Source organism: Mesoplodon densirostris, chromosome X, assembly GCF_025265405.1.
Source record: "Mesoplodon densirostris isolate mMesDen1 chromosome X, mMesDen1 primary haplotype, whole genome shotgun sequence".
Taxonomy (NCBI): domain Eukaryota; kingdom Metazoa; phylum Chordata; class Mammalia; order Artiodactyla; family Ziphiidae; genus Mesoplodon; species Mesoplodon densirostris.
This window is the reverse complement of record NC_082681.1, coordinates 29449657-29467506: the sequence shown is the minus strand read 5'-3', so window position 1 is coordinate 29467506 and position 17850 is coordinate 29449657. Positions and strand designations below refer to the sequence as shown.

At 38.4% G+C, this 17850-nt stretch overlaps 1 protein-coding gene and 1 pseudogene across 9 annotated transcripts in view; one reads left to right on the top strand and one right to left on the bottom strand.

Moving 5' to 3' along the window:
* Window positions 1-4605: 4605 nt before the first annotated feature.
* The window catches only part of THOC2 (THO complex subunit 2), a 115036-nt gene continuing 101791 nt past the window's right edge, over window positions 4606-17850 (bottom strand). For 5 of the 9 annotated variants that reach the window (XM_060086255.1, XM_060086258.1, XM_060086256.1 and 2 more), the window contains 6 exons: window positions 15814-15951; window positions 15395-15467; window positions 15155-15312; window positions 13168-13244; window positions 12655-12700; window positions 4606-7197 (listed from right to left, as the gene is read on the bottom strand). In XM_060086255.1, coding sequence (XP_059942238.1) covers window positions 12673-12700; window positions 13168-13244; window positions 15155-15312; window positions 15395-15467; window positions 15814-15951 — 474 coding nt within the window. In that variant the 3' untranslated portion in view covers window positions 4606-7197; window positions 12655-12672. Of the gene's footprint in view, window positions 7198-12654; window positions 12701-13115; window positions 13245-15154; window positions 15313-15394; window positions 15468-15813; window positions 15952-17850 lie in introns of those variants that run through there. The other 4 variants (XM_060086260.1, XM_060086263.1, XM_060086264.1 and 1 more) reach the window with 2 other exon arrangements.
* LOC132481525 (tyrosine-protein kinase Fer-like) lies at window positions 6616-7446 on the top strand (annotated as a pseudogene).

The following is a 17850-nucleotide window of genomic DNA, read 5'->3' as shown; positions in this document are numbered from 1 at the left end:
TCATTTGTTTCTAGGTATTTTTTGATTTCCCCTTTGATTTCTTCAGTGACCTCTTAGTTATTTAGTAGCATTTTTTTTTTCAGTATTGAGGCCTCTCACTGTTGTGGCCTCTCCTGTTTTGGAGCACAGGCTCCGGATGTGCAGGCTCAGTGGCCATGGCTTATGGGCCTAGCCACTCCGCGGCATGTGGGATCTTCTCTGACCGGGGCACAAACCCTTGTCCCCTGCATTGGCAGGCTGACTCTCAACCACTGCACCACCAGGGAAGCCCTTTAGTAGCATATTGTTTAGCCTCCATGTGTTTGTATTTTTTACAGATTTTTTCCTGTAATTGATATCTAGTCTCATAGTGTTCTGGTCAGAAAATATACTTGATAGGATTTCAATTTTCTTAAATTTACCAAGGCTTGATTTCTGACCCAAGATATGATCTATCCTGGAGAATGTTCCATGAGCACTTGAGAAGAATGTGAACTCTGTTGTTTTTGGATGGAATGTGCTATAAATATCAATTAAGTCCATCTTGTTTAATGTATCATTTAAAGCTTGTGTTTCCTTATTTATTTTCATTTTGGATGATCTGTCCATTGGTGAAAGTGGGGTGTTAAAGTCCCCTACTACGATTGTGTTACTGTCAATTTCCCCTTTTATGGCTTTTGTCATTACTCTGAATTCTTTTTCAAGTAGAATGCCTATTTCCTCTTCACTTGTTTTGTCTGGTGGGTTTTTACCTTGCTCCTTCATCTGCTGTGTGTTATTCTGTCTTCTCATTTTGCTTATCTTACTGTGTTTGGGGTCTCCTTTCTGCAGGCTGCAGGTTCTTTGTTCCCATTGTTTTTGGTGTCTGCCCCCAGTGGCTAAGGTTGGTTCAGTGGGTTGGTTAGGCTTCCTGGTAGAGGGGACTGGTGCCTGTGCTCTGGTGGATGAGGCTGGATCTTGTCTTTCTGGTGGGCAAGACCGCGTCCGGTGGTGTGTCTTGGGGTGTCTGTGACATTATGATTTTAGGCAGCCTCTCTACTAATGGGTGGGGTTGTGTTCCTGTCTTGCTAGGTGTTTGGCATAGGGTGTCCAGCACTGTAGCTTGCTGGTCGTTGAGTGGAGCTGGGTCTTAGTGTTGAGGTGGAGATCTCTGGGAGAGCTTTTGCCATTTGATATTACATGGAGCCGGTGGTCTCTGGTGGACCAATGTCCTGAACTCGGCTCTCCCACCTCAGAGGCACAGGCCTGACACCCAGCCAGAGCACCAAGACCCTGTCAGCCACATGGCTCAGAAAAAAAGGGAGAAAAAAAGCAAGAAAGAAAGAAAGAAAGAAAGAAAGAAAGCAGGAAGAAAGAAAAGAAAGTTATTAAAATAAAAAAAATTAATTGTTAAAAATAAAAAAATTAAAACATAATTTAAAAAAAAGAAAGAAAGAAGAGGGCAACCAAACCAAAAAACAAATCCACCAATGATAGCTAGCGCTAAAAACTATACTAAGAAAAAAAATATGGACAGACGAACCCTAGGACAAATGGTAAAAGCAAAGCTATACAGACAAAATCAGACAAGGAAGCATACACATAGACACTCACAAAAAGAGGAGGAAAAATATACATACCTATATATATAAAAAAAGGAAGAGAGCAACCAAATCAATAAACAAATCTACCAATGATAATAAACTCTAAATACTAATCTAAGGTAAACATAAGACCAGAAACAAATTAGATGCAGAAAGCAAACCCCAATTCTACAGTTGCTCCCAAAGTCCGCCTCCTCAATTTGGGATGATTCGTTGTCTATTCAGGTATTCCACAGATGCAGGGTGCATCGAGTTGATTGTGGAGATTTAATCCGCTGCTCCTGAGGCTGCTGGGAGAAATTTCCCTTTCTCTTCTTTGTTCGCACCGCTCCCGGGATTCAACTTTGGATTTGGACCCGCCTCTGCGTGTAGGTCGCCGGAGGGCGTCTGTTCTTTGCTCAGACAGGACAGGGTTAAAGGACCAGCTGATTCAGGGGCTCCGGCTCACTCAGGCAGCGGGAGGGAGGGGCACAGAGTGCAGGGCGAGCCTGCGGCGTAAGAGGCCAGCGTGACGTTGCAGGAGCCTGAGGCGTGCCGTGCGTTCTCCCGGGGAAGCCATCCCTGGATCCCGGGACCCTGGCAATGGCGGGCTGCACAGGCTCCCCGGAAGGGAGGTGTGGAGAGTGACCTGTGCTCGCACACAGGCTTCTTGGTGGCGACAGCAGCGGCCTTAGCATCTCATTCCCGTCTCTGGGGTCCGCGCTGTTAGCCACTGCTCGCGCCCGTCTCTGGAGCTCCTTTAAGCAGCGCTCTTAATCCCCTCTCCTGGCGCACCAGGAAACAAACAGGCAAGAAAAAGTCTCTTGCCTCTTTGGCAGGTCCAGACTTTTTCCCGGACTCCCTCCTGGCTAGCCGTGGCACACTAGCCCCTTCAGGCTGTGTTCACGCCCTCAGTCCTCTCCCTGCGCTCCAACCAAACGAAGCCCGACCCTCAGCCCTGCCCCCCCGGCGGTTGAGCAGACAAGCCTCTCGGGCTGGTGAGTGCTGGTCGGCACCGATCCTCTGTGCGGGAATCTCTCCGCTTTGCCCTCCGCACCCCAGTTGCTGTGCTCTCCTCCGCGGCTCCGAAGCTTTCCTGCTCCGCCACCCGCAGTCTCCGCCCGCGAAGGGGCTTCTAGTGTGTGGAAACCTTTCCTCCTTCACGGCTCCCTCCCTCTGGTGCAGGTCCGGTTCCTATTCTTTTGTCTCTGTTTATTCTTTTTTCTTTTGACCTACCCAGGTACGTGGGGGAGTTTCTTGCCTTTTGGGAGGTCTGAGGTCTTCTGCCAGCGTTCAGTAGGTGTTCTCTAGGAGCTGTTCCACGTGTAGATGTATTTCTGGTGTATCTGTGGGGAGGAAGGTGATCTCTGCGTCTCACTCCTCCACCATCCTGAAGGTCTCTCCCCTCCCTCCCATGTTTGTTGTTTGCCTCCATTGACTAGAATTAACTTCCATGAGAGCAGAAAGTTTGTTTTGCTCAAGGCTGTACATCTGGTGCTGAAGAGGCACTCAAATATTTTTTGATTAAATCTTTCATAGGATTCTCTATAGCAGGTTTTTTGTAAGTAAAATTTTACTGGAACTCAGTCATGCTCATTCATTTCCATATCATCTATGGCTGCTTTCACACTATAATGCAGAGCTGAGGAGGTCCGAAAGGGTTCATGTAAGCCCACAAAGTCTCAAATATTTATTCAAAGTCTCAAATATTTACTATCTGGCTCCTTAAAGAATGATTGCTGACCCCCAACAGCATTCACTTGTCCTTTATTTCTCAAGTTAAACTGCAAGTGCTCTAGGTACAGGAGTTAGGTCTTAATACTACTGTGTATGTAAAACAGAAAATCTTTAAAATAGCTATCGAATAGATTTTCTTCTTCCAACATAAGTTATTTCTGCTCAGTTAAATTCAAAGCTAGCATTTTCCATCCTCAATGCATTTCTAGCAAGGCCAAAAGCAAAGGTTACCTGTGTTCAATAATTTGGGGGAGAGAGAGAAGAGATTCTGATGCTAAGTAGCAGCAAATTTTCACAATCATGAAATCTTTAAAATGTGAATGCAACATAACAACTGGAAAGCTATTCCCTGATATGTTTCTAACAAATGATTTTGAGGTGAACCATAGTTATTTTCTCATTGTAAAAATCATTCCAACAATGTATCATTTTTTTAATGCCAGGCACATTATGGGTACACAACAGTCATTGAATGGATCACTCTCCCATAAATAATCACTGTGCTCATCCATTTTTGCAAATTATAACTACCTGAAAAGGGGCATCAAGATTTATATCCCTTTTCCAATTCTAAAATATACTCAGAATGTCTCAATCTTTTTAAAAATTAAAGCCTTTATTGTCATTCTCTAAAAAAAAAAAATTAATTTGCATAGGTATCATTGGTTCCAAGGAACTGAAGAATAAATGAATAATTCTAGGCATCATTTCAGCCCACTGTCTACCCCAGGTACAGAGGTAAGCAAATAGGATTTTCTCATATTATTGGATAAGATGTCCGTCACTTGGAAACATTGTAGTCCATGGACTAAGACACAAATAAGAAGAGCGAGCTAGGAATCTTATCTTTGATAAGTTATTTTGAATAAGCAACAATATACACAATGATATACAATCATTTGAGAAAACTGTTGTTTATTTAGAAAAAGGGTTACATGGGTAGATTAGATAAAAAAACTTTCTTTTAAAAATGTCACTGTGAAACTTTTCCAGATGAAAGTTAAGCAATACAAAGCTCCTGTAGCTGTAGAATTAAAACACAATTAACTTTCGATCCCCCCCCCAGATTTTTCTTCATAATTACAAGAAAAAATGGCAAGGGACAAGGGAGTGCTGGTACCTGTTTTTTTTCAAACAGGTTTTAATGTCGTACACATAGTATATAAAATGATTCCTAGGCATTGCATAAGACACTGCTCCCACTTTGATTTTTACTGATATTAAAAACAGGCCAAATAATAAATTAAAACTGAGTTTTAAATGAGGTAAATTCAAAATGGTTCAATAATTGTTTATTTTCCATTTCAAACAATAAAAAGGAAGCATTTCAAATTTAAAAAAAAAACTGAGGCAATATTTAGTTAACCTAAAGTGAAATTCTGTACATATGTAACCTTATTTGCTTGTTGGAAACTGTATGCAGCACATTGTGCTAAAAATATGGAAGTTAACACTTTCAGCCATTTACTGAAAATAAACATGTAGAAACTAAGCAACAAGTTAAATACAGTAATGCACAACTCAACAATTTTAAGTTTTCGGCATGGAGCAATAGAGCAGATCACTGAATAATTTAAGGAGATGCAAATGGGCCCTCTTCATTCATAATTCTTGGCAATCTACTCAAGAAAATAAATTTCTGGTCACAGCTGAACAATTTCATTCCAATTCATCTGAAAGAAACAAAGTAATTATATTCATAGATAAGGAAGGCAGTCGGGGGTGGGGTACAGGGAGGAAGGAGAGGGGATGGATGGAAGGGGGAAGGAGGGACAGATGAAAGGAGAAGGAAGGGACGGAGGGAGGGAAGAAGGGAGGAGAGAAGGAGGAGGAAGGAAGGAAGATTTAAGAAAATCAATGAGTTCTGTCAATAACAAAGGCTTGAATTAAGTCCCTAAATAAGGATGAAATATTTGTGTATTTCTTATTGCCTATTCTTTTGTTGTTTGTTTGTTTGTTTTGTGGTATGCGGGCCTCTCACTGTTGTGGCCTCTCCCATTGCAGAGCATAGGCTCCGGACGTGCAAGCTCAGCAGCCATGGCTCACGGGCCCAGCCGCTCCGCGGCATGTGGGGTTTTCCCGGACCGGGGCACGAACCCGTGTCCCCTGCATCGGCAGGCAGACTCTCAACCACTGCGCCACCAGGGAAGCCCTCTTATTGCCTATTCTTAGAAACCATTAAAGATAGGCACATTATGATGAATTAAAAAAAAACAAACCACAGAACATTTTGTCTGTGAGAGAGGGAAAGGGGGAGTGGGGGGAGGGGAGGGAGGAAAAAATGAAATAGAATTCCACAGGGACAAGCACTAGCTTGTCAAAAGTAAACAGAACACATAACCGTGAAAAGGAACCAATTTTACATGATCAACAAAAAAAGAGAAAAATGACATCACATTTTTCACAAGTTCATGATTTTAATAGTTACTTATATTAAGATGCAATGTCTGCTAAATTATAAAAATTGCTTTAAAAATATATTGAATTAATTATACTCATTTCCTTTCCTTTATGTATTGACATTTTTCAAATACTGCATATTGAAATAAATTCAAAACATGATCATTACAACATGTGGCAAATCAGTTCATATCTGCCTAACATTGTTCTCATTCAAATTTTAATCTAATGCTTAACGCATTACACTTTATTGATGAAAATACTACATTCACATAATTCATAAAACCAGAGCCAGAAGGGCCTTAGAAAATAATCACACTTGCATGATATGCTGACAAATAATTTACATATCGTTTCTATACAGTATTCTGTTCACACCATGTATAATCTTGACATTACCAATTATAATTATAGATACATTAATGTTGAACTTACAGTTTTAATACTTAAAAATCATTGTTCCTGTTCATCACTGATGAATGGATAAACAAAATGTGGTACACATCCATACAATGGAATAGTATTCAGTTATAAAAAGAAATCAAGTTCTGATACATGCTACAACATAGATGAACCTTGAAAACACAATGCTAAGTGAAAGAAGCCACATATAACAAAAGGCCACATATTTCATGATTCCATTTTTATGAAATGTCCAAAACAGGCAAATCCATAGAGACAGAAAATATATTAGTTGTTGCCAGAGGCTGCAGGAAGGAGAGAATTGGGGGTGACTGCTAACAGATGCAGGGTCTCTTCTGAGGGTGATGGGAATTACTGGTGATGGTTACAACACAGGGATATACTAAAAACCACTTTTAAATGGCATATTTTATGAGAATTTCATCTCAATTTTTTTAAATACAAAAAAGTCAATGTTCCAATAAAGAGAATCACGGTATCAGCAAGATCATAATTAGAATAAAAAATTCATATCATGAAAATGTCACAATTACTGGGCAAGGGAAATTCTGATGACACATTTAAGGGCACATTAAAGGATAAAACTGCTATTGCTGTTAAAATATGTGAAGATGATCCTTCCCAGGAACTGAAATTAAAATTTTTACAAGAAGCCAAAATCCTCAAGCAATATAATCATCCCAATATTGTCAAATTTATCAAAGTTCGCACACAAATACAGCCTATCTACATGATTAAGGAACTGGTTCCAGGAGGCGATTTCTTCTCCTTTCTGAGAAAGGATGAACTAAAACAGTTAGTGAAATTTTTATTAGATGCTGCTTCTGGATGGCAAATCTCGAGTAAACATTGTATACACAGGAACCTTGCTGCAAGAAACTGCCTGGAGGTGAAAATAATGTTCTGAAAATCAGTGACTTTGGAATGTCTCGTCAAGAGGATGGTGGTGTGTATTCATCTTCTGATTTAAAGCAGATTCCCATTAAATGGACAGCACCGGAAGCTCTTAATTATAGGAGATTTCATTCTGAGAGTGATGCATGGAGCTTTGGCATCCTCCTCTAGGAGACCTTCAGCTTAGGGGTCTGTCCATACCCTGGAATGACAAATCAGCAAGCACAAGAGCAAGTGGAAAGAAGATACTAGATGTCAGTCTCTCAGCAGTTAACCAGAACATATTTATAAAATAATGAAGTCTTGGGATTACAAACTTGAAAACCACCCCAAGTTCAGTGAACTTCAGAAAGAACTGCCATCAAGAAGAAAGTCACATAGTGATGAAACAGTACCAAATTCAGACTTCAGGACTCTATCTTCCAGCAAAGTAATATTTTCTTCTCATTAATAATAAGTTTATACCACCTTACCTGGAATATTCTTCTTATTGTTTATTAACTATTTTTTTAAATATGTGCAACTTTAACCATTGTAATAAGAAAGCACAGGTTCTAAATGCAAGAGATCCCTCAAATCTATCTTTTCACACCTAGGACTGTTGATGTTTTTCAAAGGGTTTCTACTTCAGGCTCAGTTCAGAGTTGACTGTCCTCCATCCTAGACACCTCTACTCTCTCGGTGCTATAAACTGCATTGGTAATACCATCTGTGCAGGATACATTCCAACAAAAGGTGGCTTTCCACTATGCTAAGACAAGATTACATCTGTAAACATCACTTCCTATTGGGAATTATCTGGACAACTTTTAGTAAGGTTGTCATTTCCCTCTGTTCCACCATGCCCTCCTCCTTTGTCAGGGCATCAGAAAACTATGCATGAAATGCCCTCAAAGAGTACCCTTTCAGAGTTGAGGCAGCTGATTTTAAATGATGTTACTTTATTGACAGCTGTGACAGCAAGAACGAAGTCTGAAACGTTAGGTCTGGGTGAAAGAGCAGCTAGACTGGTGATCAAAATAGAGAGGAAAGGCAAATAGAAAATCAGCCTTATTATCAGAGCTATGCCTTTATAAACACACACACACACTTTCTATTTTTATGATCAAAAAGGTCCTAAGAAATGTTTCAATAGTTCATAGACTCCTCATAAAAGAACCCTCTGGAGCTTCCCTGGTGGCACAGTGGGTGAGAGTCTGCCTGCTGATGCAGGGGACACAGGTTCGTGCCCCGGTCCGGGAAGATCCCACGTGCCGCAGAGCGGCTGGGCCCGTGAGCCATGGCCACTGAGCCTGCGCGTCCGGAGCCTGTGCTCCGCAACGGGAGAGGCCACAGCAGTGAGAGGTCCGCGTACTGCAAAAAAAAAAAAAAAAAAAAAAAAAAAAAGAACCCTCTAGATGGCAACAAAATTTGTTTAGAGAAACTATAAAATACAAGCCCAGTGAATTAATAAATTATTCCTGGTTAATCCTAGTACGTGTACACATACACACACAGGCACGCACATGCCAAGTACAAAGGTACACATGGATGAAGTTGACAGTTAGAAGAGTCCAATGACATTTACAAGGAAGAAAGAAGTTACAGGAGAAAGATATAGGGACAGCCATCCTAATTCCACTTTACTCCTTTATTTACCCTTAAACTGCTGCCTAGCAATTCTTATCATAGCAAACACACTTCCTGAGGTATTCCAAGTGGATAAAATGGAAGAGTTAAAACTAGGATCCTACTGAACTGAATCTCAGCATACCCAGGGGTGCCTCTCAAGATAAATGTGTGTGTGAGGAATATGTGTCACACTCAAGGGTAAATGTGGCATGGGGGCCTTTTGGAAGTGCTCATGCCTACGTCCAGATAAAGAACAGCACAGCACCTGAGTGAAAATTTGGTCTGCCTTAAGTGGAAGAAAGGAAATAGAAAATCCCTCCTGTTCTCTCCAACTGTTTGGTGCCTATGAATATCAGTGTACAGAACTCACTGATACTTTAAAGGATGATAATGAAGAGAAAAATAGTTTGGGTCTATCATTTCAATCTCCTAACAAGACTTTTTTTTTTACACATTTAATGATTGTTACATACAGACCCAGATGAAAGCATAATAAACCTGCCCTCAAAAAATATGTTGCAGCACACAAAGCAACTTCTTAAACAGTATACTATCAAATGCTATAAATACACTGAACCTTCTTTTGGGGGCAAAAAAAGTCAGTGATGGGGCCTCCCTGGTGGTGCAGTGGTTAAGAGTCCGCCTGCCGATGCAGGGGATACGGGTTCGTGCCCCGGTCTGGGAGGATCCCACATGCCGCGGAGCGGCTGGGCCCGTGAGCCATGGCCGCTGGGCCTGCGCATCCGGAGCCTGTGCTCCGCAACGGGAGAGGCCACAACAGTGAGAGGCCCACATACCGCAAAAAGAAAAAAAAAAAAAAAAAAGTCAGTGATGTTTCTCCTCAAGTCCAAAGAGATATATAGTTAATACTTCTGTACACAGCTCTCCATGTAAAGTTAAGAGTATCTGAAACATAGCAGGTAATAAAGAAAAATACTTGATTGTTTGATTAGAAGGAAGAGATGAAGTTACTGCCTTCAACAAGACCACAATCTAAGGAGAGGGATATGTAACACATTCATTTATACATAGGAATCAGTGACTAGGACTCTATAGGCAAGCTGACACACACGTGTAAGCAATGGGAAACTACTGAGGAGGAAACTTAATTGAACACTTCCTACTCCAACACATATTATTACCAGCATCTAGGACTGTGCCTCAACATGGTAACACATTCCTAAAATAAGCAAACTTTGAGCAGTTAGGGGGTCAGTTTCCAAGTATGGACTGAAGAAGAAAGGCTCAGAACAGGAATTACAAAATTGATTGCTTACAGGGGCTAGTATAAAATGGAAACAAATGGAAGTGAGCTGGGTGGGGCCTGAATGAGGTAAACTACAAAAAAAGACCCACTCTATTTAAGGGGAACAAGCACCTAGGCAGGTCTAGCTGACTGTTGCCATGCAGAAATCAGGACACAATGTTGCCAGATGTTCCAGTTCTTCAAAAGAAAATGAAATTTGGATCTTGTCAACTCTTCTGAGTTTTAAAGGCAACCTTTTTTTTAATGTTAAATATTGTGCAAGGCCAAGAAGGTATGTCTAATAAGCCACATTCTGCCTAAGGGCTGAGAAGTTGCAACCTTGGGTTTAAACGATAAGAGTTAGGTTACACGTAAGAGACCAGAGGTGAGAGATGGACCTGTAAAATATATTAGGCTTCACTGGAGTATCAGAATAGGAATGCAGCATGCTACAAATACAGATGGACAGGATAGAGTTAACTGCTAATATTCTTTGAAATCAAGAACCAAGAATCCAGAATCAAAGTGCAAGAAGACTGAGCTTCTCAAAACCTAGAAGCAAGTCTCAGTTTAGCAGTGTCTGGTTCACAAAAGGACTCTCAAAAGTTAGCTGAACTCAGTGAATTGAGGACCACACATATCAATTTACAACTGTGAAGCTAAAGAATGCTTCTAAGTGGAAATTTTTCATAGACAGGAATTTTTGAAGATTAAACTAGGGGAAACAGTTAAAGGCAAAGCAGCTAGTAGTGTTCAAGAGACTAAATCAAGGAAAGAGTAGATGAATTTGGACGAAGACATTAGCAATAACGAGTAACAGGAGATACAGAGAACAAGCAAAAAGGATTTTGCAACGAAACATTATGAAACAGGAAAAGAAGACTCTGGAAGGAATTTAATCTGGGTCACATTTATATATTGTATTTTCTTAACTCTAACATGATCATTTTAATGTTTTTGAAATCAGGGTGATACATACAAATCAATGTCATTTCTCTATCCACTTTTCTCAAAGAACAGTTCTAGAAACCAACAATGAATCTTAAAATTAATGACATCTCTGACTCATGGAAATGTGACATGTGTAGCAGTTCTCCTTTCTGTAGAATATAAAATAAAAAGGGAGCAGGGAGCAGCAGATTTGAAGTAGCCTAAAGGTAAATGGTGCCAATAAGAAATGATGAGACCTCTAAATGAAAAGGAAGAACCACATAAAGACCGGACCAACCCTAGAAGGTATCCAACAGAAGGCAGCCACAGAACAGCCAAAAGAAAAAGGAAAAATCAACCGGTGCCTCACAAAGAGTCTACCCAAGAAGAGAGTAAAGAGAGATGTACAAAATCACAATGAAATTGTCGACAACGACTGGCCCACTGCTAATGAAGATATAAGAGGCAGTTTTTTTGTTTTCTTTAATAAGGGGACAAGGTGAAAGCAAGAAGTAAAAAGCAAAATGCCAAACTGAAACGAAGGTTATGGTGAAGAATAAAAAAAGAAGATTAAGAGTTTATGGTTCACTAGGGAACACAGCTAGTGGTTAGGGTGGGCGATGGCTAGAATTTAAGAACAGGTAATAATATTTCTTTTATAATCTTTCTAATTTAAAAAAATCTACTGAATTCTAAATGCTCTCTCATAACTCTCATCCACCCTCCTCTAATACTTATATAACAAGCACAAAATAACAAAACAGAAAAAGCACACTATTTGTCAAGAAGTTACCTACCTGGCAACCTCAAATCCCTGCTTTGCAGCCAAAATAAATAGGACAAAATCCATACTCTAAAGCTCACACCTTTATACAAAACAGGCTCTCAGACATTTCTCACTCTTAAACAACTGTAAACAGCCTTGGCTATCTATCCAGTTTCATAGAAGATTAGAAGCAGCAAATAATATTAGGAGGAGGGTAGAGAAAGCAAGGATACTTGATATCATTAAAAAGTGACAGCTAATATGGAAACAAGAAAATTGGCTATAAAAGAATCAACAACTTCAAATACAGCCATCTCGAACCATTAAATGTAGAGGGCAAATCATCCTACACACCTCAATAATCCTAAGGCATCACACCAAACAATAACTATTCAAATGATGATCTGAGCACTCAAAAAAGATTAAGGTTCTGAACACTCCGTCCACATACAATTTATTGAAGATGGATAAAACACTTTTAAAAAAATCTCACATAAGGCATAACTACTTTGAAAACAAAGTTGCATATTTTAAATTCCAGAACTAAAAGCACAGACCATATTTTTGGCTTTGCAAAACATGGGCAGTGGTAGAAAGAGGCAGGAAACTTAAAACAAAAAATCTCTGGATAACGTGTCTGCATGAAAGGCAAAAAGAAGATCAGAGAACACTGAAGGGCAAGAAGACCTATGTTTGCATATTGGCTGTGTCAGCTAATATCTCTGTCACCCTCTTCAACTTAACCTCTTAGAGTCTCAGTTTCTTCATCTGTAAAATGCAGATACCACCACCACCTACAAGGTACTTTAAAAAAGTAACTAGCCAGAGAAGATGGGAATGAGTGGTGAAGAGAAAGCCAGATGTTTTTAAACACATCTTGGTGCTTTAAAAAACAAAAAAAAGGCATAGCTAACAGCAAGCTTAAAATGAAAACAGCTTAAAAATAACTGGGAATCTTGTCTCGCATCTTTACCCAAAGACCTGACCATTATATTTAGGTGAAAAACTCTAGTTGTATCTCGCAAAATGGATCTAGTTTCTTCAACATTATCAGACCTCATTTTATATTTCTATCTTTAAATGAAAAGAGGTGAGAGAACACTCACCTTGATTGAAAGTCTTCATTATCTGTGCTTGTCCGAGGACTTATGAGTAGATGACAAATTAAGGGAAAACAACTTTTGGGGGGAAAAAAAGAATGCTGTCTCATCTTTTAGTATCATCCCTCAGCTTGCAGGCCTAATTGGCTCTTACCAGCCTGGTAGCCTCAAACTCTACCAGCTCTTCTCATCTGCCACATCATCTTGCCCTGCTACTTCCCATGCCCCCAGCCCAAGGGACTCTCTGTTCCCTTTCTTCCTCTCGGTGGTAGAGCCAGAGGGACTTTAAATCCCTTGGTGGCATAAAACAATCTCAGTCACCAAAGAAGCTTAAAAAACAATCAAGTCTCCCATTTCCACGTTTTGTACATCTGAGAGGGTTAACTGGAGAGACCATTTAAAAGGTAATAAGTCCTTGAGCATTTAGACCACATACTACAAGGGTACAATTCTAAATAAGACCAGTATCAAAGCTTTCCATTATACTGATTAAAAACATCAATAAGATGAAAAGGATATTGTTTCTTCTCTTCCTTTCCTCCTGAACTGTCCCGTTTCTCTTTCTTTTCTATCTTTTCTTTATCATGCCTGGACTCCTATAACGAATGGTGGAATTAGTTGGGGAAGGGAAAACCAAATATAAAAATCAGCTCAAAATCTCTTTTCATCACTCACCAGTCATAAATTTTTCTTCAAACTTATTTAATATGACACCAAAAGCACAAGCAACAAAAGAAAAAAACTGGACTTCATCAAAAGTAAAAACTTTCATGCATCAAAGAACACTATCAAGAAAGTGAAAACACAACCTACAGAACAGGAGAAAATATTTGCATATCATATATCTCATAAGTGTCTAATATCAAGACTACGTAAAGAGTTCTTACAACTGAGCAACAAAAAGACAAACAATCCAATTAAAAATGGCCAAAGCATCTGAATAGATTTCTCCAAAGAAGATATACAAATGGCCAACAAGTACATGAAAAGATGCTCGACATCATTAGTCATTAAGAAAATACAAAATCAAAACAACAATGAGATACTACTTTACACCCACTAGGATGGCTACAATAAAAACTAAATAAATAAAAATAAAACAAAACAGAAACAGAAAATAACAAGTGTTGGCAAGGATGTAGGGAAATTGGCACCCTCATACATTGCTGGTAGAAATGTAAACTGTGCAGCCACTGTGGAAAACATTTTGGTTGTTCCTCAAAACCTAAACATAGCATTACCATATAACCCAGATATTCCACTCCTGGGTATATACACAAGATCATTGAAAACAGGTATTCAAACAAATACTTCATAGCAGCACACCAATGTTCATAGCAGCACAATTCACAATAGCCAAAAGGTGGAAAACAAGACAAAAGTCCATCAAGTGACGAATGGATGAACAAGTGTGGTATATTCGTAAAATGGAATATTACTTAGCCATGAAAAGAAATGAAGTACTGATACATGTAACACCATGAAGAATCTCAAAAACATTATGCTAAATGAAAGAATTCAGACACAAAAGGCCACATTATAATACAGTTCCACTTATATGAAATAGCCAAGGTTTTTGATAAGTCCATAGAGACAGAAAGCAGATTCGTAGTTGCCGGGGCGGGGGGCGGTAAGGGGTGATGGAGAATGACTACTTAATGAGTATGTGGTTTCCCTTTGGGGTGATGAAAATGTTCTCGAACTAGACATAGATGATGAGTGCAAACACTGCAAATATACTAAATGCCACTGAATGGTACATTTTAAAATGGTTAATTTTATGTGAATTTTACCTCAATTTAAAAAATACTTATTTAAAAGGAGCAGCCTCCCTTTTAAAACTATCACCTTATAATTTTCCAAAACTGCTTTTAAGAACTATGAATATATGGCATATATGTTGAATATATATAATGATGCTTTGTAAACACTTTACACTTTAGTAATGGCTTGCTTACTTTATGGCAGATGCATCAGATGTATTCTGAGTATCATCCATTAGTATCTAAGAGAATGCACACTATACTTAATTTTAAAATCAAATATAAGTTGTGAACACATAAGTTTATTAGGAGAAAATATTATAAAAATGTGTTTAAAAATCAGAATTAATAAAGACTATAACGGTGTGATGATCAGGGAGAATACATGCGACCATATTTTAACCTCATGAATGAAGGGAAACTAAAAGAACTGTTGTCACAGAAAAAAGAAAACACGAAAAGAAAGGCTGAAAGGCTGAAACTCAATGAAAAGAAGTAGCTGGGAGTGGAATGGAGAGGAAAGGAATTTCAGAGGTAAACTAATTCCACCCTCCCAGTAATTTGGGACTGAACTGGCTCAAGTTCTCCAAGATAACCTGCCCTCCCCCAAAGCCTCCTCTTCCTGCCCCCAAATAATTAACAAAAGACTACTTGACTACAAAAAAACCTCAGTATTTGCTAAATTTTCTAATGGGTGATTTTCTAAGAAAAAGTATATTGTTCTTTTTGTTCTTGTAATTTACCTTTTTGCCACCAGAGGAGATTTTATCCATTTTTTCAGATTTAAATGAGTCACCGCCTTTTTCTTTGCCTGACGATTTTGACTTATTTTTTTCCTTGTCTTTCTCATTTGGATAAGGAGACTCACACGGACTCTCACTTTTGTGTTTTGAAACCCCCACTAAAATTATAAAAGAGAATCATGAAAGCCTTTTCCAATTCGGTTTGATGACTGCTTGGGAAGTATTAATAAGTCTACCTACTTGTTCCATTTTCCTCTTTCCGCCTCTTGGTTAATAAGTCCGGTGGCACTTCTCGGTCATTGTTTGAGTGATCCTAGAACCAAGAATTGTGAACTACATTGATCAAGAGTTTTTGTTTTTGTTTTAAAGTATTACTTTTATACAAGAAGAAAACAGCTAGTAACTAGCATTGGAGAATATCTGCGGTGCTTTCACATACTTGGTAAAATGACATGAAAGACAAGCAGAGCTGGTAGAGATTATTAGGCTGAAGATCCTTATTACTGTAGAAGATTCAAACACACTTTACGGTGAAAATACCAGTTAAAACACTAAATAATAGACTGTCATGCAACAAACTAGTACTTTAAAAAAGGCAACAAACACACTACCACACATGATAATGAGCTTTCCAAACTAGTTTTTAAAAAATTACAAACCCTTTTCCGCTCTTTCCTGTCCTTTTCATCTTTTTTTTCTCTTTCTCTGGATCTTTCCCTTGACTTGTCCAAATCTTTCTTGTCCATTTCTCTCTCCTTACTCTTGGACAGTGGTGGAGGAGTATGATTAATGTAGAGCTGTTAAATTAAGGCAATATTACTAAAGATTATTAGTTTTCCAGTATTGGCATCATTTGCTTGATTGTTTATTTAATGAAAGACATTTGGTAGTAGACCCAAAGTCAAAACTGGTCAGCTGTCTGGATTATGAGAGGTAAAATAAAAGAGCATGGCACAAATTATGCAAAGAATTCAATTCCTGACCTTATAAAAATATCATTTTTTTAACTCAACCAGTTCATTCCTGCCTCAACTGAGATTTTTATTAGTAAATTCACAAGCTACAGTTCCTTATATAGCTCTATTGTGAAGACCCATAACCACCATTATTACAAGAGTCCATATGTGAAAAATAGTGACTGGACTTTCTCTACTGCAAACAAACAAAAAAATACAAACCTCTACACAATCATGGAAATTTAAAATAGTTTTACCATCCACTGATAAGCAATCGATGACAGTGAGCAAAAGTATAAAATAAAACTTAGCCTTTACTAATAAGTCTTTTCTGCCTCAGTGTATACCATGCATAGATTATCCTAAATTACTGTTATAGTAAAGGCTGCATATTCTCTACTTCTGAAAGCGCTCCAATTTCTGTCAAATAATCACAACTGATTGTAAAATTTGTCTTACTGGTTCTAAATAGCTCAGAAAGCCATACTGTCAGTTGAGGTTGATAAAACAACTCAGACTGAAAAATGATAAACCAATATTCTCTTTTGCCTATTCTTTCTCCAAAGAAAGGCCCATAGACAATAAAACAGCCAAAGATCAAGGATATGCTAATTCTAAATAATTAAGAGGTAACCTTACTTATGCAAGTTGTAAATATGGAAATCCACTCTAAAACAAAATATTAAGGAAATAATCAGACATCTAACCTTACGGCATTTATAACTGTGCTACAAGCTTACGTTTAACTTAAGACATTAAAAATGTTAGGCAGCAGAATACTGAATATAACTCATTACATAACTACACAATTCTAGATATAACTTGGGAATGAAAAGAACAGTGAGTCAAAAGTCAAATATTTTTACACAAAGAAATCCTTTAGTATTCAAAGGAATACATGAAAAAAGACAGCCATCAGTTTGAGAATTAAATTAACACTTGTTTTTTTTAACACCAACAAATATTTTCAATTCAGTTTGCTCAGAAATACTGCCATAGCAATGCGTAAGTAGATTCTTTAAAATTTCAGTGTTTAAAAGTTGATGATCAACTGAAATAGACAAAATGTTTATTAATAACAAAGAGCAAGAGAATGAAAAACAATCATAAAGTGCTTGTCCAAAAGGTACTCTTGCTGGGTATATGCCCTAAATGACACTTTAATATTTTCTAATTGTGAGGTTTATTCACATCTTAAGTCAATACTATTTATGAAACTGACAAGACAAAGAAAGTAATATGTTATTACAATACTCAAAGAAGACTTATCTTAGGGAAGTGTTGTTTAATTCTTCCAGTAAAAAAACTTTTTTGTTTGTGATTACAAATAAGCACGTGCACACACATACACACACACACACACCCCTCCACAAGAATGAAGTTTTTAAGTGTACCTAACTTGAATTCTGTATTGCAGGAAATTGGGAATCCTAGAAATTCTTAGTTTAGAAATGTACCAATTCTATTCCTTCTTTCTACCCTTCTAAGAATAGTTCTGATCACAATACTCTTTTCCACAAAAACATACAGTCTCTCATTGCGTACGGAATAAAATGCATATTCCTTAGCTTGGGTATTCCAAGCTCTTCACAACCCTTGCACAATTCTGCCCTACTATGGAGTGACCCAATGTACTCTAGGCTGCGGCTACCGCTGCTCCCTAACACCCTGTGCTTCCCAGCAGTTCTCTTCACCAGAATGGTTGCTCATTTTTATCTTAATCTCTTAAACTCCTACTTT